Source organism: Dromiciops gliroides, chromosome 3 (assembly GCF_019393635.1).
Source record: "Dromiciops gliroides isolate mDroGli1 chromosome 3, mDroGli1.pri, whole genome shotgun sequence".
Classification (NCBI taxonomy): domain Eukaryota; kingdom Metazoa; phylum Chordata; class Mammalia; order Microbiotheria; family Microbiotheriidae; genus Dromiciops; species Dromiciops gliroides.
The window spans coordinates 185,549,642-185,577,284 of record NC_057863.1 but is presented as its reverse complement, the minus strand read 5'-3'; the positions used below and the strand labels follow the sequence as shown (position 1 = coordinate 185,577,284).

Here is a 27,643-nt window from a genome sequence, read left to right as displayed (position 1 = left end):
CAACTACTAAGTGTCTGAGGCTGGATTTGAACTCAGATTCTCCTGACTCCAGGTCTGAAACTTTATCCTCTACATCACCTAGCTGCCCCTTCATCTCATTAGATTGGGCCAAATGTTCTAGCCTGATAGGATCTTTTTTAATCCAAGGCATGTTGTAGCTATCCCTTCCACTGGTGTCATCAGCAAATTTGATGAGCATGCCCTTTGTAAGGATTGGGGTGGATTGAGTCAATCAGTCACCTCACCCCACTTAGCCCTAATGCCATCACCAGATAAGAAAACAACTCCACTGAGTCAATAATTCCTAGGAGCCTCTTGAGCAGTGGATTGCACCTGGAGCCCAAGAAAAAATAGACACTGAGGAAAGAATTGGTAATAACCAATCAACAACTATTAAGTACCTACCATGTGCCAGGCACTATGGTTGGCAATAAACATGCAAGAGAATGAAACAATCTCACTCACTAAGAGCTTACCTTCTAATGGGGGAGATAAATACATATAAAATACATACAGCATAAATATAAAGTGAATAAATGCAAACATATACAAAAGACTGGACATCTCCACTGAATCAATCTATCAAAAGCATTTCAAATAGGTGTGTCACACAAAAGAGAAAACCATTCCCTGAGGAAGAATCCCTTAGAGGGGAGGAAATAAGCTAGCCTTGGTTTCTTCTCCCCCTCCTTGCCCTGAGGAGACTTGTCAATTTCATAGGATCAAACAATTTTCAGACTTTCAGACTCTCCAGAATAGCTAACTGAATCAGGAGCCAAGGACAAACTTGGGAAGGTAGGATTTTATAAGCCCAGTAGAGCAGCTATGTCATGCTTAATAGGGACTTCCTGAGTACAGCCTAAAGGAGAGAAGAGGACTTAATAACAACCTGGAGCTGTTACCCCTTTGCCAATATGCTCTATAAGTATTTTTCCCTGAACTCTGTATGTACTGGTAGGAAACTGTGTCACAAATAATTGTAGGAGGGGGGAGGTTTTGGGGGGAGCGGTTATAACAGTTATTTTTAGGTCACAGGATTTTGTGGGCATCAAATGCTTTGCTAAAGTGTAGGTAAAGTACATCTATGACATTCCTCTGATCTACCAGTTTAATAAGCCTATCAAAACAGGAAATTAAGTTAGTCTGGGATGACCTTTCCTTAAAACTATATTGGCTCTTCATTATCACTTCTTCCCCTTCCAGATAATCACTAACTGATCCTTTAAGAAGACATTCTAGAATTTTTCTAGTAATTGATGTCAATTTCATTGGCCTATAATGGTAGATTCTATTCTCTTTCCTTTTCTGAAAATCCAGAATTTGCCCTCATCCAGTCCTGCTGTGTGCCTTTCTTGTTCTCCATAGTCTTTTAAAAATCATTGACAGTTGTTTAGGAATCCCACCTACCTGTTCTTTCAGTGCTCTAGGATAGAGTTCAGTTGGATCAGGTAATCTGAACTCAGCCAAGGTAGCTGGGTGCTCTCTCACAATTTCACTACCTTATATTGGGTATCAACCCCTATTACCAATTTCAGCTTGGTCCTTTCACATCCAAAGATTACTTTTCCTTGTCAGAGAAAACATAATGAAATTGAAATGATCTGCTCTGCCTTTCCTTTGAGCAGTACTCTTTCTTCTTGATTCCTGTCTTCTCCTCAATATAACTAGGTTATCTTTAGTTTTCCCTAGCTATATTAGCTCATTCTGTGCTTTGGGACTCAACACCATCATTACAGGGTCATACCATATTTTTATATTCATTCTTCTTTATGTGCCTTTGCTTCCATATCCATTACCGACAAAGGCAGCCATCAAAGGAATGGCATAAATGTTGGTGATGCAGATGATACGAAAGTACTGTTCTGGTAAGCCTAAACTGCACCTCCACCATGCTAAACAAATATTTTCTCCTACTTCATTATATGAGCACAGGAATTCTGGAAATTGCTAACCTGAGGGTCATTTCACCCGCCTATAGCTTTGACATGTAATTCACATGTTTTAAATCTCATCTGTTTTTGAACTAAATATGTTCCTCATCCCATAAAAGACATATGTTTGGTGTTACTAGAAACCTGAGCATTAAAAATATGTTTGGCATTATTAGAAATCTGAGCATCTGGCATTCAATACATATTGCCCTAGGTTTGATTTGGTGAGGTGGCTTTTTTTAATAAGTATTGAAAAGGAGAATATTAAATTCTAGTCTAGGATTCAAAAAAGAACTTGACTAAAATCTGGAGAATGGCCTATGATGGTAGGTTACATACCTCTCTCCCTTCCTCCTTCCCCTATTCTCCATTTTACCCTAGCTCAGTAAAATTTTGACTTCAACCTAAGGATACTTTGAAATGGAGAGGGCAAAGTATGTTTGGTAATGCAGACATCAATGTAGCAGGGAGGGTTTGGGGCCCTTTCCCCTGACCAGTCTATCCCGAATGCTTTCTTGACCCAAATTAGATGTGACAGCAAAGTTTTTAGAGCTTAATATTCCCTTCTGTGGCTTTGCAAAAATAAAAAGAAATTTCACCAAAATCTTCACAGGAAATATCTTAGCTTTACATACAAATAAGCTATTTTAATAAGGCATATCCTGCATTATTATATTATGTTGTATTGTATTATATTAATTATGTTATATTGTATTCAATCATAATCCTAATCAATTCTTGTAATAATTATATGAATATACTATAACTACCTTTATTTCTCCCTTTTCCCCTCTTTACCCCTCTAAAGTCAAAAATCCTTCTGTAATATTGCTTTGCTGATCATTCGTTTGTAACATTGTTCCCATGGAAAGTCTGTCCCACTTCTGCACATTAACTTACTGTTATACACAGAAAAGGTCAGGGAACTCCTTGAGGGACCCACTTGGATCCCTTTGGACCTGAGTTACACATTTCTGAGAAAATTTAGATTGGAACTAGTTTCCCTAGCTTTTTTTCCCCAACAACCAGCTGCAGAACTGAATTCCACTCATAATTATAATTCTTAACTAAAAAAACCAATTTGGTCATATGCCATGGTGGGGTGGGGGGAGTACAGTGTATCAGTAGATAATTTTCTAACTGTATTTTTCCTAGTACTACTGCCTTATTTCAGAATGATTTTTACTCTTTTTCAGCAGATCCCCATAGGTAGTCAAATCTGTTCATTTATAAGTTTACAGAACAGAGAAAAAATAGTAATTATCTAAAATCTAGAAATCTGCTTTATTCTAGAACTTGGCAAATACAAGTTAGAATTTAAAATATACCCTTAATAATAATAGTAAAAACATGTTGTTTATAGTAACTTTACTCCTGTGTGGTTTAAGTATTTCACATTTTGTCCATGTTTTTATTGAGGTATCAACGTATCTAGGTATGATAACTATCATCTACTTATCTATTCTGTCTCTATTTGTCTGTCTCTCACTTGTCTTCATATCCTTTTGGCAGATTTCATATATTTTATAGATCTGTGATCTCAATGATATGAGTATTCTCTCCAAGTTGTGGTTCATCCACATAGTCTCATAACCCTCTATAAATATTCAATAATAATTCTACGGTTATGCTGAGCGGGGGCAGGGAAATGGAAGGGCTTTCCTCTTATGACTGGCCACTTTCTTATTTAGTCATACTCTTTGATGATATAGTTTATGCTGCTTTTGGAATATAACTCTTTATTGGAGCTAAGCTACAACCTATTTGCATTCATAATGTATCCCTCTTTATTTTGGTGACTTGAAATTGTTTATTCTTTAAAGATGGTGGAATTTCATAATGTGTAGACATGCAACATCATTGGAAGAATCCATTAGGAAATTGTAATGCTGTTGGTATAGGAACTTGCTCACAGCTTGTAGTCCTTCTTTAATTTATAATCTTAGGGAGGTGCCCAAGGCACAAAGTAAACTGATTTGCTCATGATCATAAAGTTAGTAATTGTCGGAGGCGAGATTTCCTGACTGCAGATGCAGCACTATGTCTACTGTTATAGTGATCAAAGTCATGATGATCAAAAAATGTATCAGTTCATGGTCAGCCAAGTGGTCATAAGCTAGACTGGTCCTCCAAAAGCAGACTCAGACCATTGTCAGGACAGTGTTTAAAGCCTTCTTGGTGTGGTGACATTGTCTTTGAGAATTCAGTGACAGCTCAGCAGAATGATGAGGTATCTGAGAAGTACTTCAATTTTTGAAGAATTTCCTTCAATTATGAATGTTGATTTTAAAAAAAATCAATAGTATCAAGAGTACCTATAATTTTGTCACCCATGTAAATCATAGCTATTTTCTTTTTTTGTTTTTTGTTTTTTTTTGGTTTTGTGAGGCAATTGGGGTTAACAGACTTGCCCAGGGTCACACAGCCAGTAAGTGTTAAGTGTCTGAGGCCAGATTTGAACTCAGGTGCTCCTGACTCCAGGGCCGGTGCTCTACCCACTGTGCCATCCAGCTGCCCCAATCATAGCTATTTTCAAATAATGTTGTAGTTGTTGGTGGTATCTTGAAATACTATTTATATTCATTACTATTTCTAAAAATACTTTTGGTTATTAGACCCACCACTAGATCACATGTGATTGAAGTCTTCCTCCTTTCAAATGATATTTCAATATAATTGGTTTACTTTGCAATCCTATGTATTTTATTTGTCTAAAACCATTATTCTGAGAAAGGGTCCATAGGTTTCATCAGACTGCCAAAGAGGTACATGATTTAAAAAAATAAAAAGAAAGAAAGAAAAGATTAAGAATCCCTGGCTTAGATGATCTCTTGAACTCCAATTCTTTAAAGAGAACTCAAGCTCTAAAACTTTGAATAAAATCAGTAAGGCAGAGGGTGGAGGAAAGGGGAAAAGGATCAAGGATAAAACTTCTGCAAATGCTAGCCCCCAAAGTTAGAGAAGAGCTAGATGAACCAGCAGGGGAAACAGAAGAAGGATTTGGAAATATAATAGGAGAAATATCTTGCAAGTCAGGGGAGGAGTGAATATCAAAAAAAAAAAAAAAAAAAGGATGATCAAGAAAGTCCAAAGTTGCAGAAAAGTCAAAGGAGATAAAGATTTAGAAAAGGTCTTTGGATTTGACAATAAGTAGGTGATCCTTGGGAGAGGTGTTTATTTAATAGAGTTGTTTAGATAGAAACATTTGAGGAACGATTTAATGGAGGAATTTGAGGAAAGAATGATTGGTGAGGAAATGGATACACTGAGCACTGATTACTTTCTCAAGAATTTTCAAGGTAAAAGGGAGGACAACAAGGTAATGGTGGCACAGTAGATAGAGCACTTGCCTTAGAGTCAGAGGACATGAGTTCAAATACCATCTCTGATGCTCACTTTTTGTTTCACCTCAGTTACCTCATCTGTAAATGGAGGGGTTGGCCTCTGAGGTCCCTGCCAGCCTGATGAACCTATGCCATTAATTTAATAGAAAATGAGTTAAGGAAATGGTTTTTGCTTTGTTTTGTGTTTGCCTAAGGGGACCTGAGTATATTTATAAGGAGACAGAAGAGTCAGTGGCATGGGAAAGTATGCACAAGAGAAAGGAAGTGGAAATGGAACTAGAGTGGATATCATCAAGGGCAATAGTATGGGGATAAACTTGGGCAAAGTATAAGGGACAGCTATTATTCCCAGAGAGAATAAGAGGAGAGTATTGCAGTGTGGAGGAAAGGAGTCAAGAGACCTTATCAGATGGCCTTATAATAATATAACATTTTAAGGTTCTCAAAGTATATTACATATATTTTCTCAGTTGACTACTACACCATCCTTGTTAGGTCGGTTATATTATCCCCATTCTACAGATGATAAAACTGGGGTTCAATGAAATGATTCACCCATGATCACATGGTTGAGGTGGAATTCAAATACAGAGTCTCCTAATTCTAAATCTAGTGCTCCATCAGCTACACCATGTTGAAAGACACATTGTCTGGAGAGAAGAGGAAAGAATTTGAAATGGGTAGCAATAAATCACTATCAACCCTGTGTGGTTTGGCATCAGGAATTAACTTGAGTGGAGAGCCTAATACACATAGATGCTTAACAAATGTCTGTTTGTTCATTGATCTAGAGCAGGAAGGGACCTCAGAGAAGATCTAGCCTAAACTTTTTATTTTACATATGAGTAAACTGAGGTTAAGTTAACTTGCCCCAAGTGAAACATATATTAGAAGTGGGATTTAAATCAAAGGTTCTGACTCCAGAGCCTTTCTCTCTTCAGCGTTTTTTTCTTTATTATCATACAGGAATCCTTCCTCAACTCCTCTTAATTCTAGTGCCTTCCCTCTCTCTGCCTTTTTCTTGTATATAGTTTGCTTTGTAAAAAATTGTTTGCATGATGTCTCCCCCATTGGATTGTAAGCTCCTTGAGGGCAAGGACTGTCTTTTGCATCTTTTTGTATCCTAAGCACCTAGCACAGTGCCTGGTACATAGTAGGTACTTAATAAATGTTTATATATTGATTGTTGAAGCAAATTAAATAGAAAGGGAAGTTCCCTCCTCTCCCCCTCCCCCTTAACCAAAACTATACCCCCCACACACACCCCAAAAAAAGGTTTGGGGAGTTTTTGAGCTATAAGAAACAATCTCAGATTCTTTCAGGTTAGAGAAATGATTCTCCTAGAAGAATGGTCAATGACTCTTTTTTGTAGAATAGCTAGTGTATACAAAGGAATGAGCAAGTGAATGAGAGAAAGCAGATGAGTGGTGAGTGATATCTACTGGAAAAGAGCTCAGCTGCAGAGAGGAATGAAGCCCTGCAAAACCCATGGGGCAGGAAGTAGGGATTATGGATGAGAGAAGCACTTTTAAGAGATGTGCCATCTGCTGGAAATAGAGGTGAGCTGCAGTGAATCAGTGGAGGATTGCCGACAGAAGCACTGGTGATGCAAGAGAAACAGTGCAAGAAAAATAGCTGGAAACAAGAAATATGATGCAGCAGACAGAATTACTGTGGATGGCAGTACTAAGAAGGGAGAACAAATCCCAACCACCCCTTGGCCAGAACCCACAGCTGTACTATAAACTACCAAGACGAGATAGGTCTTAGGGGGATAAAGGAGGGAGGATGGGTCATTTAAAAAACTCAGATGTGAATCCTATTTGTTTCTAAGAACTTATAAATAAATAGTGCGTAGTTTGAGCCTTGTGAGTCTGTATGCTTGTAAGGGGAGCTGGTGACTATTTATAGGAGAAATAAGATATTGAAATTCCCAAATCTCTGGGTAAGTATGAGGAGAATTAAGAGGTTCCTTTGTGTCTAGGGGTGAGTATAAGAGAAAACTGACAAAAGAGTTACACTTAAGTGACTTAAAAGTAACATAAAACAAAATTCTCTTCACCCCTCCATAGTGAATCAATCTTATATCGATCTGTCTGAGCCTCCAGTGGAAGGTTAATATAGCTTCGGAAGTGCCTGATATAATTAGGAGAGAGTGATTTAGACATTGAAGATAATAGAACCTAGCCATTCTGGGGATCACTTTTTAAAAATGTTACCCCTTGAGTGATTAAACAAAGTATGTGAATAGATATCATCAAATGATGAGTTAGATTTGCTTAGCATAAGGTAGGAGGACAGGGGAGGCATTAGCTAAAGGTAATCCTGGATACCCACCTAAAACTATGCCCTCCTACTTTAAAGAGGAGTAGTATTTCATTTCTTCCCTCAGTCTGACATCACTTTAATTGTATTACTTCCTGTTGAAAATAGTTTCGGGAGATACTGTTTAGAATTCTGCACACCCACTTTAGCTCAAGCCTATGTCATCTGAAAACATGAAGAAACTTTAAAATTATAGCTTTTATAGCTTCCTATTTTAAAATTTGCTATTGTGTCTTATCATAATGCAATTATGGATCATAAATTCCATTTTTATTGGATGACTAATATGGCAATATGCCATAAGACTCAGCCAGCCTTTTACTTCCCTATCATTTTTTCCAGGTCTTAGAAATTTGGCCCAAACCATGACTCATCACCAATGTCCTTTTTGTGGCACTATGAAAAAGCCATCATTCGACTCATTTGTGCCCCTGAAGACATCACATTTTCATGTATATTCCAAGGATAATTTCAAAATGGAAAATGCTGAATCTGTTGATTGTTATGGGAAATCAAGCACAAGAATTAACCCAGGATGGCTATGTTATGAAAAAAAAATAGTGTGTACCTTAGTTATATGTGCAATGTACACACATGCTAAAACAAACTAATTTTAAAATGGAAAACCCATCAACAAATTAACTTGTTTCCACATACTTTAACATGTACACCAAAGGACTTGGCATCATTTGGATAGTATGCTAAAATGACTACTCTGATGAAGAGAATTGGGGGGGGGGGTAGGGCAATGAGAGTTAAGTGACTTGTCCAGGGTCACACAGCTAATAAGTGTCAAGTGCCTGAGGCTGGATTTGAACTCAGGTCCTCCTGAATCCAGGGCTGGTGCTCTATCCACTGCACCACCTAGCTGCCCCCCTGATGACTAGTTTGACTAGTTTCTCAAATTCTGGAGAACTCTTGACAGAGCAACTCTATTTCATCCTCCCAGTCCATTTTGATTCATGTGGCTTAAAATGACAATATAATATGTTGAAAAAAAATGTACTGGGATAGAAATTGAAAGACCTGATTTCTCATCTAAGTTATATCATTGACTTCCTGCATAATGATTGGCAAGTAACTTAACTGTTTTGAGTTTATCCCAATATAAAATCGGGATATAAATACTAGTAGCTAAATATTCTTCATGTCAGAGACTGTTTCTATACATGAAGAGCCATGGTTTGGGATCTCTCACTTATCTGGCTTATTACCTCATCCTTGGTAGAATCTGGGAACTTCAGTCTAGCTCTTCCCCACTTATGAACACAAGCTTTCCTTACAAACTCTCAAAATCAAAAGGCTTAAGAACATAATTTGTTGTGGTGGAAATGTATTTGTAATAAAGAGGCAAAGAATGGTAGGTTAGTGTGTAGTGATAGGCAAAAAATCCCCTATTAGTAACACATTTTAAAAAAAATTCACAGAAGAAAAAATTCCAAAAGAGAACATGGAATATAATAATGCTTTTAAATGCATAAAATAAAATACGTAAGATTACAAAGAAAACCAGTTGTACTGAAATGCAGTTATCAAGATTTTTAAAAATGCAAACGAGTTTAAGAAAACCAACCTAGGGGGGCCACAGATTGGGAGCTGGCTCAGCCAGTGCACATATAATGATTGCTCACACGTGTCTTTAGGACTGAACTTTCCAATTGTCTCAGGTAAAATACTGTGAGTGAGTTCACGGGCACTGATTAGGGTGTTTACCCTGTTGCTCCTCTCACTAGCATGCAACGCCACTGAGGTCATTTGGCAGCACTGGAGAAAAAGAAATGAAGCCTGATCACATGCCAAGTGAAAACATCTTTGTCATTTCAGTATTGTAAATACCAAGGAGGTATTTGGCTAGGACACAGAGAGTTAACAGAGAGGCAGTGTGATACAGTGGGTAGAGGATTCAGCTTGAAAACCTCAAATAACAATTAATTCTTTACAGGGTCAAAAAGATCTGCTTTCAAATCTTGCCTCAGACATTTCCTAATTTGGTGATACTGGGCAAGTCCCCTAACTTCTCCAGGTGTCAGTTAACTTATCTTTAGAGTGAGAAATGGATTCAATGAAATCTAAGGTCGATAGTAGTTCTAAATCTGTGACCCAGTGATCCTAAGAACATCAGGGAAATGATTTATCATCTCAGGAGGGAGGTGACTTCAACTGCAGTCTTCCCTTCTGTCATGGGGACATATGGGGACACAGGAAAGAAGGTTGCTATAGTTACCAGTCATCCTCCATTCGAATGTACAATTACTCAAATACTCAGTGCCCTCTTCCCAAATCCCATTGCAAGCCTCTCTACACACAAACTCTAAGCAATCCCCATTTTAGCCCTGTGCTCAGGCAGCATCCCACTCGGCACTGGCATAGGAAAAATAGCCTTTTCTGCTGTCTTAGTGGTTTTCACAATAGGAACCTAAAAGAAAATTGCAAAAGTTTTTGTAAAAGTTAAAATTTGCTTTTTTGGAAAGGCCAAGGAATGGGGGTTGGGGCGGGTGAGTCCACAGCTGTTCTTTTGAGGAAGGAAAAAGTTTTCACAAGATGACTCCTCTGGAGTCCTAAGAAATCAGAGCTGCCAACATCCTGGACTCTCTGCCAAGACAAGTGACATTACAGCTGTCCTAAGCTCTCCCTGGGTCTAGGAAAGTGGTGATGTCATCTGTTCTGCCAGGAGAAACAGGCCTTTCGTTGGCAGCTCTGGTTTTTCAGGATCTTGGGGAGGTGCTAATTGTCTCAGATTTTGTTAAAATACCAAGCTAAGGCTTCCATTTTTAAACAAGAGCCATATGCTTTCTTCCTTCCTTAGAATCTTCATACAGGATCTGGGAGCTTAATAAAAACACCTTAATAAGGCACTCCTAAACAGTTCAAAAGGGAGGAAATATTGCCAAAGTGGCTTTTAGCTATTAAAAAAAATTGTACAAATAAATTCAAGGTTGAATCTGAAAATGCCCAACTTTAAATTGAATAAGAATCAAGTAGTTTGACTTCTTCTGATAAAAGGAACTGTGTAAGGATAAAGCTATTAGAGAGCTTTTACGAATGCCAAATAACTTAATTTTAAGGCTTTAGAAAGGACTTACAATACAAATGGCTCTTTGTGCAGCAATTCTGCACTTGGAGCCATTGAAACAGATGTGTCCCCAGAAGGAGACAATCTGCCCTATTTAAATGTTTGCTCCTTAAGATTTTCATGGTGTAGTGTAAAAAACACTAGCTTTGGAGTCAGAGGATGTGGGTTCAGATCCTGAATTTGATCCTTACTAATTCTTGGGCAAGTCACCTAAACTCCCTGTGCCTCAGTTTCCTCATTTGTAATAGGAGTGGTTTGGACTAGATGGCCTCTGAGGTCCTTTCCAGTACATGTATGTATATGTGTATGTATATATGTATCTGTCTATTTATATATACTTTTATTTACAGTTTATATATCTACAGCATATATTTCTAGTATATACATCTTTCCGGTATACATATCTCCAGTGTGTATATATATATATATATATCCTTCCAATATGTATTTATTTCCAAGTGTGTGTATATATATATATATATATATATATTTCCAGTATATATATATGTGTGTGTGTATGTGTATATATGCGTGTGTCTGAGTGTGCATATACCTTTGATCTTAAGAAGTTAGCTTATACAGCACAGAGAGAAGCAAAAGCAACAAAATTAGTCCCCAAAGAGGGTCTGAATAAGCCAGTTTGGTGTTTGGTTGACCAAATCAATTGGAAAATAGCCAAAGTCATATTGTGCAGCCCCAGAAAGAGAGTGACTTTGATGCTCTGAGCCCTCTAATGATTCTCCTGTGACCTTCCCTATTCCATTTCCTTTGCATACCTAAGCCCCTTGTTCACATCTTTTGTTCCTTCATTTGGAATGAAATAATCACCGTTATTCCCAAAATACTTATTTATTTCCTAGAGAAAATTCGCTCATTCCTTGAGTTGTATCTAGGATAGGGTAATGGGAGCTTTGCCCCAAGGCTTTGACTTTAGAGGATGCTGACAGCATTCACAACCCTTCAGCAGTGAAGAAGCAACAGAGCTCAGCACCTAGTTAGCAAGAATAATTAGGGAAAACAAGAAGCTACCAGATGGTGGAGTGAGGTGAGCTCCTCTCCTCTCCTGCGATAATCCCCTCCCACCCTGTAGCATCTTCCCATGCTGGCCTTAGACCACTCCCCTTCCTGCCCTCACCCCACCCCATTTACATCATGCTTAACAATGCTTACCCTACACCAGGAGATCTTAACCCTGGGTTTGTGCATAGCTTTCAGAATGTCCACGAACGTGGATGAGGGAAATATACCACTTAATTTTCACTAACTTCAAACTGAAATTTAGAACTTCTCTATGTCTTTTATAATATTTTGATAAAGAATCCATAGGTTTCACTAGAATTCTAAATGGGGTCTATGGAACATGCACACAAAATTAAGAACCCCTGTTCTAAATGCTGTGGAACCCACTACAAGTGGAAAAACTCATGGTCCAGAGCTCTTCTCATTCCATTAACAAATCCCTTTTACATGTGTGCTGTTTAAGGGAGATGGTTTTTCATTTGCTCATGCAGGTTATGATAGCAAAACCAGTAGCAAAGCTCTGTTTTGTTAATAATAATTTTCTTCTAGGGCAGTTTTGACTCAAAGAAATGGAGAAACAGGTCCCTTTAGTCCCCACCCACCCACCCCCTTTTTTAGGAAGTTAGGACACATGGTGTAACACCTGTTCTTAAACATGACTATTCGATGTATGCTGAACAGCTTTCGTATATTTTTTCATTGCCAATAAAGTTATTGAAATTGAAGTGTGCCATCTGGTGAGTTGTCTGTATCAGAAGACAGGTGACAGGTAGTGATGGATTCAAGCTGTTTCCACAGGAAAACTGGTTCAGTCTTTCTCATTTGCCTAAGTTAATTCCACTTCTTAAACCCCACATTTTTAGACTCATGCATTGGAAATGACAGTCCAGTAGTGCAACCATGGATTTGATAAAGGGACCAAGGGCAGCTAGGTGGTGCAGTGGATAGAGCACCAGCCCTGGATTAAGGAGGACCTGAGTTCACTTACTAGCTGTGTGACCCTGGGCAAATCGCTTAACCCCAATTGCCCTGTAAAAAAAAAAAGAAAAGAAAAGATAAAGGGGCCAATATCAAAGAATAGATTATTTCAAAGGAAAGATTCCACCATATCACTCTCCATTTGCCTCAAGATTCATCCCATCATCACCCCCCCAAATATATATAAGAAACATATCTGTGAATCGAAATGAATGAAAATATTGCTCTTTTCATTGCTGCTACATAGTTCCAAGATATTTAAAATTTGTGAGTTGGAATATCAGAAAAGTTTCATTCTTGTTTTAAAAGTCTGGGATACTTGGAAGGCCAGGAATAATGGCTTTAAATTGTATGTTGTTTAGTCATTTCAGTCGTGTCTGACTCTTTGTGACCCCATTTGGGGTTTTCTTGGCAAAGATACTGGAGTGGTTTGCCATTTTCTTCTTCAGTTCATTTTACAGATGAGGAAACTGAGGCAAATAGGGTTAAGTGACTTGCCCAGGGTCACACAGCTTGTAAGTGTCTAAGACCAGATTTGAACTCAAAGATGAATCTTTGTGACTTCAGGTCTGGCAGTCTATCTACTGTGCCATCCATCTGCCTCTTTTACATTATATAGTGTTTAACAACAAAAGTATTTTCTCCACATAGTAAAATCAAGTCAATAAGCATTTATTAAGGGACTACTATGTACTAGGCACTGTGCTCATCTTGGAATACAGAAAAAATAAAGGTCAAAAACCAGTTCCTGCTCTCAAAGAGTTTACTGTCTAATGGGGGAAAAACATATCAAAAGATCAATAATCTTCCTGGGGAAAGGCAATACAGCAGAACGGATAAAGAGCTGACTGAGAAGTCAGGAAAACTTGGGTTCCAATCCTATTTCTGACACATAATAGTTGTGTGACCCTTTGAAAGTGTCAACCTTTCAAACAATAGTGCCAGGACAATTGCTTTCCTGCATTGGCCGACAAGAGTTTTCTCACTGGAGTGTTCCCTTCACCAATTAAATCACAGATGTATACTAAAATTTCTCTTAGACAATCCCCAAATTTAATTTTGGGGATTTTTTTGGTTTGGTTTGGTTTGGTTTGGTTTAGGCAATTAGGGTTAAATGACTTGCCCAGGGTCACACAGCTAGTAAGTGTTAATTTAAGTGTCTGAGGCCAGATTTGAACTCAGATTCTTCTGACTTCAGGGCTGGTGTTCTATCTACTGTACCACCTAGCTGCCCTGACAATCCCCAAATATAGAAATTATCTGCAACTGAAAGACTGAAAGGGCCCATGAATGACCTATTCCCCTCACTCCTCCTTGATCCAAACCTGTCATCCTGTTTTTAAATACTTCTATGAATGAGAATTACATAATTTTCCTTATGAACCTTTGATGCTAATATTTAAGATTCATTATCAGGAAGACTTTTCTTCTATAAACTAAAATTCCTCTGAGAACCTTTCAATTTTCCTCTTCTGTCTTCTACAGATGGGAAGACCTTTTGGTTAAAAAAATGTCCTCTTCCCTATCTCCCCACTACTTCCGACATTTTTGTTCTTTTTTTAATAATAAACTTAACAATCACCAACAAACACAAACATCCTGATACACAAAGAACATAAAGAGGATTTTGTATGAAACAAAACTGCTACTAGATGATTTGTTTTTTTAATTGTATGTTAAATTAACTTGGTAGTAATAAAATCCCCTGGTCTCCCCTTCTGAATTTGTTTTGCTTTCTTCTCTATATATTTTCATGGCTTTAAAAATTCTTTTCTTGCTTCTTTTTACATCTATAACTTCCCACCAACTCATCCCTCAAACCCCTCAAACCTTACATTATAACAATTATACTCAAGCAAAACAAATAACATTTTAGCCACAGCTTTAAAAAAAAATGCCTCATTGTGTATCTCAAGTCTATCACATCTCAATCAAGATAATTTTTTTGGTCCAGATGTGATCTCCCATCTATGAGGACTTCCTCTCCTGTTATATCTTGGTAACTAATATGTAACTTATAATTTTTAAAGAATGACCAGGAAAAATAAGAGGATAAGCAAATTTCTCATGGTCTCACAGCTAGTATGCCTCGAAGGCTGGGTTTTAACACAGGATTTATAGACTCAGAGGAACTGGGTTTAAATTCTAGATTCCAGATTACCAGGGCAGCTAGGTGGCACAATAGATTAAACACCAGGCCTGGATTCAGGAGGATCTGAGTTTAAATCCTGTGATGCTTGACACTTATTAGCTGTGTGACTCTGGGCAAGTCATTTAACCCTCATTGTACTGCAAAACAAATTCCAGATTACCTACTTCTGATCTTAGACAAATAACTTAACATCTCTGGGCCTGTTTCCTCCCCTGTAAAATAAGGGAATTGAACTAAATAGCCTCTAAGTTATTTTCTGCTTCTAGATTTATGGTTCTTCTTCTTTCCTCCCAGAACCCCATACTCCTTTTCATAAATATAAATTCAGTCTTGTTTTCCTTGTCCCATCCTTCTATGATACATAGAATGTGCAGTCTGCTTAGAAAAGAATACCAGCACTCTGTCACCCTCCTCCCAGATTTTTCCTCTAACCTAAGGCCAAAGTGACACTCAACAAAGAGAATTGTATTTCTAGAACTTAGAGCCTCTGTGAGTGTCAGCAATGTAGTTTTCCTATGCCTGATGAAAAACAACAGAAAATAGCTTCTCAGGGTTTGGGGGAGGAGAGGAAAAGCAATAAGGAGTCATGGGGTGGATCTTGTACCGTCATCAGAATCTCAGCTTCTCTTACCAAGTTTAACCTACAGTAAGTATTTATTTTATAACCAAGAAAAAACATACTCTAAGGATTCGTCATGTTACTTGAGAAAATTTGATGACTCATACTCTTAAAACTGGAGAAAGGATAACATAATCATTAAAAAAAAGAAACATGTCTTTTATGATAACTTTCAGAACTAGGACTGATGGGGTAAATTATATGGAAGTAGATTTCTGCTTAGAAGAAGAAAGAATACCTAAGGGAAAGGACTGGAAATGTGACTTCACTAAGTATGAGGAAACTCTTGCTATCAATACAGAACAGTGCTTTTCCTTAAACTTATAATCTTATCTTGTTGGCTAGAGTGTTGAAAGGCTAAGTGATTGGTCAGGGTCACACAGCCAATGTTTTTCGGAGGCAGGATTGAATCTATGTCTTCCTGGCTCTATGGCCAACTTTTTATCCATTAAATCATGTTGCCACAACAACAATTAAATCTGACCAAAAATAAAATAGTCCAAAAAGCTAACAAGTTAAGACCCTGGACAGAGGTTGGGTAAACACTTTTTGGGGTTGATATGCTATAAAGGTGAATCAAGTTTCAGGTAGGTAGATAACCAAGGAAAACACCTCTCTATCATCTCTTACTTGTATTCTCTCCTCTCTATACCCACTGCCACCATCCAAGTTCAAGCCCACATTTCCAGCCTTAGATTATTACGTCCCACAGGGTCAACCTGGCACAGAGCTCTGTATACAGTGGTTGTTTAATAAGTGTTTATTGACTGAATGCATGCATGAATGAATGGATGGTGTTGGAGATTCCTTTTAACTTTGAGATTCTCTGATTCTATTTACTCAATTCTGACCAGTTAAGATCAGTATGTGTCTTGCTTCCCTTCCCAATTCTTACTCTTTCTGGCGTTACCTTCCTGGGTGGTGCAAGATTACTATAGGACCCAGAGATATGTTATATGATTGCTTGCCATGTTTATAACTCATTTACCCTTTAGTTTTAGTAAACCCAATCTTCTACATCAAGAAAGGCAAAATGGATTCATTACTATAATTTTTACAGAAGGATATTAGAAGTTTCCATACAGATGTGTTAATAATGAAGTACTGGGAAGTTAGGTGGCACAGTGGATAGAGCACCGGCCCTGGATTCAGGAGGACCTGAGTTCAAATCCTGCCTCGGACACAATTGCCTCACCCAAAATAATAATAATAATAATAATGATGAAGTACTTTTAAACATATCTCCAAAAACAAAAACAAAAACGATTGTAATTTCATCCTTATTCACCAGGCATTCATCTCCATCAATAAGAAGAGGATCCCATGTAGTACTACGAGTACTACATATTCAGACACAGGAATGAGAAGGTTTTATAATGCATATGATGTAGATAAATAGTGAGTATGAAAAATTAAGTGTTAATCATTGATAGAAATATATCCTGTGAACCTTATTCTCAATATTTATGGCAGCATTACCTGTAATTGTGAAAAAGAGAAGGCAAGCTAAATGTCCAGTAATTGGAGAATGACTGAATGGTAGGTACATCAATGAAATGGAATGTGCTTCTCATAGACTCATAGATTCAGAGCTAGAAAGGGCCTAAGTCATTTAGTCCAAACCTGTTATTTAACAAATGAGAAAACCAAGGTCAAGAGAAGTGACACCCAAGTTTACACAAGAAGTGGCAGTGGAAGAAGAAGGATTTGAAGCCAGATCCTTTAGTTGCAAATTAACTGCTCTTTCCTCTGTATGAATATGATGAGAGAGAGAGAGAGAGAGAGAGAGAGAGAGAGAGATTGATTTTCAAAGGTATATGAAACAATGCAAAGGAAAGAAATGAGAAGCAGATCAGTATTTATATTAATGCCAGCTATAAAAAAGGAAAATATGTGAACAAATAGAGGATCAAATGGGCAATAATGGAAGGGATGCTAAAGGAGAGAACAACCGAGGTTATCGTAGATATGTATATGTCAATGATTATTTTAAGGTTTAAATACTTTTAACTGTGTAACCTCAGACATGTAATTTAACCTTTTGTGCCTCAAGCCACTCATAGCATCACAGAACATAGAATCATCAAATTAGAATTATAAGAGATCCTGGAGCCCATCTAGTGCAATCCCTCATTTTATAGATGAAGAAATTGAGGCTCACAAAAGTTAAGTGACTTGGTGAAGGTCATACAGCCAGAGGTGGGGTTTGAATCCATGTCTTCCTGAATACAAGTCTGTCACTCTATCCTCTATGTCAGAGTAAATCACAAATGAGTTACAATCCATCTCAGTATAGGTCCTATAGTAGGATTTCCTCCATCTGATTTGTGTATCCCTAGAAATACTTGTATAGCAAAGGGAACTGCACGTAGTGAGGCTCCATCTGTAATAAAAGTCCCACCATTGGTGAGGCCTATTTGTGTTGGCTTGAAGGAAGGCAGAACAGACATCTCCAGCCTCTTCTCTTTCCACCCTTCTCCAAGGAAAATTTTAATTCCTGCCAGGAGGAGAAGAAGGTTGGGATCAGCATCCACTCTATTCTCCTTAAAGAGAAGGAGCACGGGGGCAGCTAGGTGGCGCAGTGGATAAAGCACCAGCCATGGATTTAGGAGTACCTGAGTTCAAATCCGGCCTCAGACACTTGACACATACTAGCTGTGTGACTCTGGGCAAGTCACTTAACCCCCATTGCTCCGCAAAAAAAAAAAAAAAGAGAAGGAGCACCAGGGTAGAAGTTCCAGGCCTACCTGCTCCTTTAAATATTATTAGTCTAGGTGAGATGGTTGGATTGAAGCTCATTTCTGATTGCTTTTTCATTATTAGTTGGGGGAGGGAAAGGAGAATCCTAAGCTCTAAATCCAAGGCAGACATCATTCCTCATTTACCAAATTTCAGTTCCACAATGAACATACATAGTAAATAGCAAAGAAATCCATTTATCCAAATCATAGCAAAAAAGAAATCAGAGAAGGTGTATGTAGGAGAACACACACACACATGTATGCATGTGAAGGACCTTTCCCATTGGGAGCAAGATAACTCAGCTCAACTAAGAGAGAACCCTGGATCTCATGCAAAGGGAATGCCCCACAATATCTAGTATTGTTAGCTGGAGTTAGAAATATAATGGAGAATGGAAGCTCTTCTCATATCTTCCTAATCTTTTCCTTCAGCAACCTAAAGTGGAGTTGGTCTCTTTCATCTTCCCTCTAGAAGATGAAAACAGAGCACCTGAAATAACTAGATGCTTAAATAGTCCCCAAGAATACTGACCAAGAACTGAAGTGAAGCTTTCTTGCCTTTCCAACTCTGCCCTGGCCCCAATGTAGAGCAAGGCATTCATCTCCACCAATGAGAAGATCCCATAATTTGGGTGCTTGGGACAAAGGTTACACTTGAAAATATGCATTTAACTGGTTTTGTTGAACTTTAATTTCATCATAACTTCTTTGGATAATTTTTGAAAGCCAAAATTCTTCATAGTTGTTGATTATGTCTCCTAAAAGTGTCATGATCTCTTAGTTAAGAAAAGTCTTCGTCTTCCTTTATATTAGTCAGTGGTATAGAAATGAAATCCTAAAATCTTCATAACAAGATTGTTCCTTCTTTTCAAGTTGTATGAGGGAGGAAGGAAGGAAGGAAGGAAGGCGGGAGGGAGGAAGGGAGGAGGAAGAAAGATAACAAGTTCCAAATCTGGAATGCCAGAAGTTTGGTGGTTCTCTTGATAGAAATAGAGAAGTTTGGAAGTGAGTAGGTTTTGAGGGAAAGATCTAAGATGCAGATTGCAGCCCATCTATGCAGCTCATCCTGGACAAATCACTATGCCCACCTAAAACAAAAAAAAAAGGGTGAGGAAGAACTTTTATTCACCAGACACTGCCCTGGTGTTCAAGGCCCCCGGTATGGTGCCTGCCCCACTGAGGTGAACTAGGGAGAGGGTATGACTTATGCTGTGGGGAGGAGGGATTTTTCCTATGTGGCTGATGGTGTGGGTCATAGTTAGATTATGACTACTTTGAGAGGCCAACACCCCAGAGCAAAGAGTTTGAGATCTCGTACAGCCACAACAGGCTAGCTACAGGACGGGGTAAACTAAGGGAGTTCTGGGCAATAACGGTTAAAAAGGAAGTGGGATTGTGCTGAACACAAACCCCACAACTGGTGATCCTAATAAGATTAGGATATGATCCATCTTCTCACTTTTGATTTGTTATTCATTTTCTTTGGTACTCCAGTTTGGGGGGATTCTGTTTCAACCTCTTTTTAAAACTATGTGCATCTTTCTGTTTTAAAGGTATTTATTTTAAACAACAAATTGTTGGGTTCTGCTTTCTTATCAATTCCACCACCTTCCTCCCTTTTATGGGTAAGTTCATTCCATTCATACCCACAATTATGATTGTTTTTTCTCTCCATCAAACCCCATTATAATAGGTAGTTAAGTGGCATAGTGGATGTAGGGTTGCATTTACAGTTAGGAAGAACTGAGTTCAAATCCTTCCCTTCATCAGCCACTTATTTAGGAAGCAAATCATTAAATTCTCTCAGCCGGTGATTCTTCATCTATGAAATGGAGATAATAATAGCACCCAACCTCTTAGAGTTGTGAGGAGTACATATATAAAGTGTTTTGCAAACCCTAAAGTGCTATGGAAATGCTAGCTATTTTTAAAGACAGCTAGGTGGGTAAGAATGCTAGGCTCAGAGTCAAGAAGATCTGAGTTCAGATTCGGCCTCAAACACTTACTCTTATGGTCTGATTCAGTTTCCTCATCTGTAAAAAGAGAGTAGCAGTAGTTTATATTTTATGGGGTTAGCATGTGAATCAAATTAAATAACATCTAATATAGTGTTTTGCAAGAGCTTAAAGAGATAAAGCTTAAAGAGCTAAAATATTAACTTAGGTCTAGAACTGGAAGGGATTTCAGAAGTCATTGAGTGCATTGTATATAGCCTTAGAGAGCTGCCTACATAGAACACTGAGAGGAAAATGACTTGCCCAGGATCACAAAGCCACTAAATATTAAAGCTGGGATTTGAACCCAGATCTTCCTAATTTCAAGGCTCCTCTCTTCAGGAATCTTTGTCATAAAAGCCACCGAATCAGTTGAGCAAGTAGGGAGTAGTGGGATGTGGAAATTAGACCCAGAAGTGTCATTCTTCTAAAAGGCCCCACTGATCACTTCTGTCACTGGCTTCAAACTTCTGCTGAAGGGTCTTTAAGTGGGATGCAGGGAATGGGATATCATAGATCTGAAAGAGAAGTTAAGAGTTCCTGATGAGCTTCTACTTTATGTGAAAACAGCTCTAAACTTCTATCCCCTTGGTGGCTGTTGCCTGGAGCTTGAATTAATAATAATTGTTAGGTAGGTGCCATTACTATACCCACTTTGTAAATGAGGAAACTGAGGGCCAGAGAAGTTAAGTAACTTGCCCATAGTCACATAGCTACTAAGTGTCCGAGGAAGGATTTGAACTCGTCTTTCCAGCCTAACACACTATCTATTACACCACTAGGTGCTTAATTGGGGATAGAACAATAATAAGGTGGCCTTGTGTTAGTTTTTAATTTCCTGCAGGAATTTTATCCTTTGGATTCTTCCTTTTGAATTCTTTTCTCTCTCTCTCTATCTTTCCCTTTCTCTATTTCCTTCTCTCTGCCTCTCTCTTCTATCTCTGTCTTTCTGACTCTTTGTTTCTCTCTCTTTCATTTATCATTTCTTTCCCTTTGGTGAGGGAGGTATTTCTCATTGTTTGGGGGCTGTTAGACAGAAGGCCTGGGCTTTACTGGAAGCTTTACTCAGCCAAGTTTCTGGAAGTCCTTCCTATTTATTTACTTTGACCTGAAGTGTGTCAAAGCTTTAGTCGAGTTTGCTATTAATAGGAAGTCTGTGACAAAAATTCTAAATTGAAGTTTAAAAAATAATTAGTTTCACAGAAGCCAAAATATCTTTAATTAGAAAATCTCTCTCACAATATTTGCTACTTTTGTTGAACATTAAATTGTTCTTTGTAATTCTCAACTATGATGAGTCAACATTATATCGGATAGAAGGCTGTAGATCAGACATAGGGAGGAACTTCCTGAGAGGAAAGAATATTAGCAGCGTTTTGGATTAAACACTCTTTCAGTGTCCCTCCAAAATCTACATTTCTGTAATCATTACATAGAACAGATGCCAGGACTCAAAACTTTACAGATGATGTTGCCTCTTCCCTTATCCTCATTCCTCTCGTTCAGTCCTTTGCTAAGTCTTGTCTATAATGTGTCTATAATGTTTTTCAAATTTATGCCCTCCCCCCTTTTTGCTACCACTGTCCCCATCTTAGTTCAGGCCCTTATGCCCTCTTGCTAGGACTACTTTGACCAAATTTAAGTTTTCCATGCTAGATAAGAAGCGTCTTTCCAAGACTCTACAAACTCCCAAGCCCATGCTACTCCTCTTTTCCAAATCCTACCCATCAATTCTTCCCCAAGGCTTTCCATGAATATTTTTCCCTTTTAAAATAATGACTTAGCTGTTGATGCAATCCCAATTAATTTTATTTTATTTCTTCTTTCTGTCATCTTAATTTTATTTTTTTAGTTACTTTTATTCAATCCTTTTAACATCAAAATGATTTCCAAATGTACACCCCCAAATCACAATTGAATGTTTCCTTATAATACACAAAAATTTGAACAAAACTTAAGGAACAAAGCAACCTCATTTGCCTATACAAGGTGTCCAAAAAAGTCTTGGTGCAGTTTTAAGCTATTAAAGTTGTTAAATCCTTGGCATCCCAGAAGTCTTACAACTATTAAAGCTTAAAACTGCAGTGAGATTTTTTTAGAATACCCTGCATATTCAACCTTCCACAAGTAGCATACCACCTTTCGATCAAAAACAGAGAGGTATGTTTCCTCTCTTTCCTCTGGGACTAAGTTGATCCTTAGAATTCTATCCAAGTTTGGTAAAATTTTAGTATTGTTTTTATTACTGTGTATTTGAAAAAAAATCACAGTCCTTTCTTAATGACAGAGATATGGAAATATGGTAGTATTTCTGACTACCAACCATTTTTCTTTTTCTTTCTTACAAAAAAAGAGAAAATATGGCCAAATTCTAGGCTTACCTAAAACAACTTTCAATCGTTTTTATTTTGATAGATGCTCATTTTAAATTAAGTGCACCTTGAAAGAATTACAAATTGATTTCATAGTAAATCTTGCTTTGCAAAGTCCTTGAAAGCTCCTCCAACCTTAAAAACAATAGGTCTAGTTTGCCAAATGAATATTAATTTCTAATCCTTGAACATGGAAAAATAAGAAAAAAGTGACCAAAAACATCTTGAATTCTCTAAACAGGCTTGTGTTTTCAGGTGATAACTGCCCTTATTAAAAATGAACCAGATAAGTCAATGACAGTGGGAGGATTTAAAGGTAATTTTTGTAAATTAGAATATTAGTTGATTCAATTTCACCCCATGATAGCATTGGTCCTCTTTGAAAGGAAAGACAAACAGCAACAACCAGGTATTAGGCACCTGTGCTAGATGCTAGAAAACAATAACAAAAATTAAATGATCCTTGTTCTTAAGAAGTTCATGTTCTATTGGCAGAAACAATATGGATACAGATAAGTGGATACAAAATGCATCCAGAATAAAAACAAAAGTAATGGGGGGAGAGGGAAGGAAAGAAAGCACAAACACCAAGTAGGAAGATCAGGGAAGACTTCCTGTAGGAGATGGCACCTGAGATAGGCTTTGAAGAAATCTAGACATTTATAAAGGGAGTAAGAAAGGAGAGTATCCTTGTGCTGGGTGATAGTCTGTAGAAATTCACAAGGCAAGAAATTAAATGTTGGGTTAGCAAACCACAAATAGGCCAGTTTGACTGAAACATAGAGTGAGTAAGGGGGAATAATAATGTGACATAGGTCTGGAACAATAGTTTGAATCCAGAATGTGCCTAACATAAGTCAAAATGTGACCCAAACCATAAACCTTGAGGGTTGACACGTAAAAATAAAAAAATTTAAAAAACTGTACCTATTACAAATCAGTGTTTTTGTACCATTATATAAAACTACTTAAATATATTCTAAAAGAAAGTCAAAATTAACAGATTATTTTTAAAGGCTTCAAGGGAATTCACTTGAAAGCATTTTCCATGCCTTAGAGGAGCCAAGTTCAGTTCCCAAATCTGGAAAGCCTAATTTCTAAAGACAGATTTTAGACCTCACTGAGTAGGCCATCAGCAACCTGGGACTCTGCCAAACAGGGACTTCATTCTACCAGTCCAATTTCAGGGAGATTATGGTATAAAGTCTCATTACAAAGAATTCCCCACTTCAGCCTTTTGAAGTAAGAGGGCCATTGACTCCTTTTTCTATGGTACTTCCCAAAGACCAAATAAAACCCAGGCATATCAAGCTTTGTCACAACTCTTGAAATGTCAATAAAGAAATAAATCTTCCCTCTCTCCCCCACTCTCCACTGTTGTTTTCAGAATGGGTTTAAACTAAAGAAGAAGCAGCTGGCACATGTGTGTGCTTGTAAAGAATAATTCCTTTCCTCTCTGCATTCTTCTTTCCTTCAGGTCACAGTTCCCAGGAGAGAATGGAATGGAGGCTACAATCAATTGTCACCAAAAAGAATCTTGCGAGTCGATGATTTGTGAATATCACTTCCCAACTAGCCTTTCATGTATGAAACAGAACCTCCCCAAAGACTTTGCTTTTATCTTTTAAGGCCTAACAGAGACCTATAGGTGTGCCACCAAACAATGCATCTAACAGATCAAAAATGGCAGCTGCCACTGTGTTAATGGTAACCCTTTCCACCATTGTTAGCCTGCCAAAAAATTTTTCTCAGTGATGGCTTGCAATAGTACTTCCATTGAGACTTATGATTCCCTCTTGTTGAATATGAGCAGCCTGTCCCCAGCATCCAGTTCTGTGGTTTTGTCCACCCCACTCAGGATTCTGTTGGCACTAGTCATGATGCTAATGATTGCCGTTGGATTCCTGGGCAATGCCATTGTCTGCCTCATTGTGTACCAGAAGCCTGCCATGCGTTCAGCCATCAATCTGCTCCTGGCAACATTGGCTTTTTCTGATATCATGCTCTCCTTGTGCTGTATGCCTTTCACGGCAGTCACCATGATCACTGTGAACTGGCACTTTGGTGCTCGCTTCTGCCGTATTTCAGCAATGCTCTATTGGTTTTTTGTCTTGGAAGGTGTTGCCATCCTCCTAATTATCAGCGTGGACCGCTTCCTCATCATTGTCCAGCGCCAGGACAAACTGAATCCCCGAAGGGCCAAAGTGATGATCGCAATCTCCTGGGCTCTGTCATTTTGTATTTCATTTCCCTCCCTGGTGGGCTGGACTTTTGTGGAAGTGCCCACCCGGGCTCCTCAGTGTGTGCTGGGTTACACAGAGTTTCCAGCAGATAGGGCTTATGCTGTGGTACTAGTGGTTGCAGTTTTCTTTGTGCCATTCAGCATCATGCTCTATTCCTATTTATGTATCCTAAATACTGTTCGCAGGAATGCCATCAGGGTCCATAACCACACTGAGAGTCTTTGCCTGAGCCAGGTGAGCAAGCTAGGGCTGATGGGCCTCCAGCGGCCACACCCACTGAATATTGACATGAGCTTCAAAACTAGGGCTTTCTCTACTATCTTGATCCTCTTCGTTGGTTTCTCCTTCTGTTGGCTGCCTCATACCATATTCAGTCTCCTCTCTGTGTTTAGCCGGAAGTTTTACTACAGCTCTTCTTTCTATATCACCAGTACTTCTGTTCTGTGGCTTAGTTACCTCAAGTCTGTCTTCAACCCTGTCATCTACTGCTGGAGAATCAAGAAATTCCGTGAAGCTTGCATTGAGTTTCTGCCCAAAACATTCAAGATCTTCCCCAAAGTGCCTGGACGGACAAGGAGAAGAATCCATCCAAACACCATCTATGTTTGCACTGAGCATCAGTCAGCAGTTTAAGGAAGAACCAGGCAGAAAAGACCTCACAACTGGGCTAGAAATTTAGCTTTTGCTCTTAGCATCTAACAGTGATAGCAGGTTGGCTGCCTTTTGTGGTTAGTGTTATGTCCTGAGTCTTCATTAGTTATTCAGCTAAATGACCCACTGCCCCAAATTGGGGAAGGATACCATTCAACAAATTCAATTCAATTCAATAAACCTATGTTGAGCACCCACTGTGTGCAAGACATTGTGGTAGACACTGGAGGGGGAACACAGATCATTTTGTGGTAGAATGAAGAGAGTCCTAGATCTGGAGAAAGAGGACCTGAGTTCAAATTCTGATTTTCCAAGCAGTATGACTTTGGGAAAGTCATTTAACTCTCTGGGCCTCAATTTCCTTATCTATGAAATCAGAGGGTTGGACTAGATCAGGGCTCCTTAAGCTTTTTCCACTCATGATCTCTTTTCACCTGAGACATTTTTATGGCATATAAGATAGGTATACATAACCTTTTACTGTTGCCAAATTTTTTGCAACCCCCATATTCAGTTATGTGACCCCCACGTGGGGTCGCAACTCACAATTTAAGAAGCTTTGGACTAGATGACCTTCAAGGTCCTTTCTAGTTGTGAATCTACAATTTGATTAATAAAACAAAGTCCTTGCTCTCAAGGACTTTATAATCTGGTAAAAAGCCAAGTGGGGTTACTCATTCCTTACAAGTAACATGGTCTGATAAAAACTTCCAAGTATTTTAAGAAAGTATTGTGTGTGTATGTGTGTTGAGGAGCAAGTAGATTGTGTTCAGATGATTTAGCTTTATCACCAGAGCCTCTTTCCTAATATCCTTGTCCAGAGAAACCCTATGGTGCCATATTGTAATAATATAAAAATACTTAAGGCAACCAATCTGGTCAGTATGATATCAAGGTATTACTTTTCTTTTTAATTTCATTTTTCTCCTATGCAGCACTCATTGTTGTTTTGATCTGGAAGAGGATCAAGCACTCTTAAATTTGTATTCAAAAGATATTAATAAAACGTACCCAACTTCTTATCACTGATGTAGTATCCATTTTCAAGAGTTGCCATATTGTATACATTTACAAACCAATACCTAGTTGAGTAGCAAATACAGCCTTTTAGCTTTCTACTTAGATCAGTCAACAAACATTTATTACTACTGTGGCCAGGCACTGTGTTAGGTACAAATACAAAGAATGAAATAATTTGTATTCAGTTCCTGATACACAATGGTCTTTAAGTCATAGAATCTATCCTAGTGAGGCAGCTTCTTACTTGCTTTATCTGAATACTCATGCACATACCATAATGCCTTTCTCTCCACTTGACCATATGGAAGGTGTGGATAGCACAACGAATTTTTTTCTGGTTTTGTTTTTCATTCAAATATTTTATTTTTTTCCAGTTACATGTAAAAAAGTTTTTAAACATTTAAAAAATTTTTTTGAGTTTCAAATTCTCTCCCTCCCACCCTTACTCCCTCATTAAGGGAAGAAATTTCATATAGGTTATAGATGTGCAGTCATGTAAAACATATTTTCATATCAGTCATATTGTGAAAGAGACCACAGACCAAAAAGAAAACAAGAAAAAGAAAGTAAAAATATATGCTTCAATCTACATTCAAACTCTATCAGTTCTTTCTCTGGAAGTAGATAGCATTTTTCATCATGAGTCCTTCAGAGTTTTCTTGGTTGTGTTCAGAGTTGTATTGCTGAGAATAGCTAAGTAATTCACAGCTGATGATCATACAATATTGCTGTTACTGTAAAAAGTTTTCCCTACTTTTCTCCTAATCTTGGCTATATTGATTTTGCTTAGCACAGTGACTTCTTATCATGGAATTCTTACCCTCATGAGGCAGTGTTCTAAACCCTTTTTATCTTCTATACCTCTGCTGTCCTTTCTATTTCCCTCCTTCATATAACCTCTCTGGTTATCAGCTTTCTCATTTGTTTGATGAACTAGATGATCTCTTCAGGTGCCAAAATCCCATGACTCAATGGGTCAAAAATCTTGCATGATTTGTAATTTAGATAGATCTCAAAATAATCATGGCCCAGATTTAGCCCTATAACTAAAGAAAGCTAAACTTGGGCTTACATTTCAGCTTCCATCCTAAAGCCTTGCCAAGGAATATAGTCTACCCCTTTTTATCTCCCTTCTGTGAATAAAGAAAAGCATGCAGAAAAGCATTAATCCTTGGCCATT

The 27,643-nt window shown here is 38.1% G+C and overlaps 1 protein-coding gene across 3 annotated transcripts in view; it reads left to right on the top strand.

Moving 5' to 3' along the window:
- Nucleotides 1-27,030, top strand: part of GPR45 (G protein-coupled receptor 45) — an 86,839-nt gene extending 59,809 nt beyond the window's left edge. The window contains exons 3-4 of one of the 3 annotated variants that reach the window (XM_043996613.1): nucleotides 16,734-16,840; nucleotides 24,027-27,030. In XM_043996613.1, coding sequence (XP_043852548.1) covers nucleotides 24,304-25,425 — 1,122 coding nt within the window. In that variant the 5' untranslated portion in view covers nucleotides 16,734-16,840; nucleotides 24,027-24,303 and the 3' untranslated portion in view covers nucleotides 25,426-27,030. Of the gene's footprint in view, nucleotides 1-16,733; nucleotides 16,841-19,736; nucleotides 19,809-24,026 lie in introns of all 3 variants that reach the window. The other 2 variants (XM_043996614.1, XM_043996612.1) reach the window with 2 other exon arrangements.
- Nucleotides 27,031-27,643: the final 613 nt, after the last annotated feature.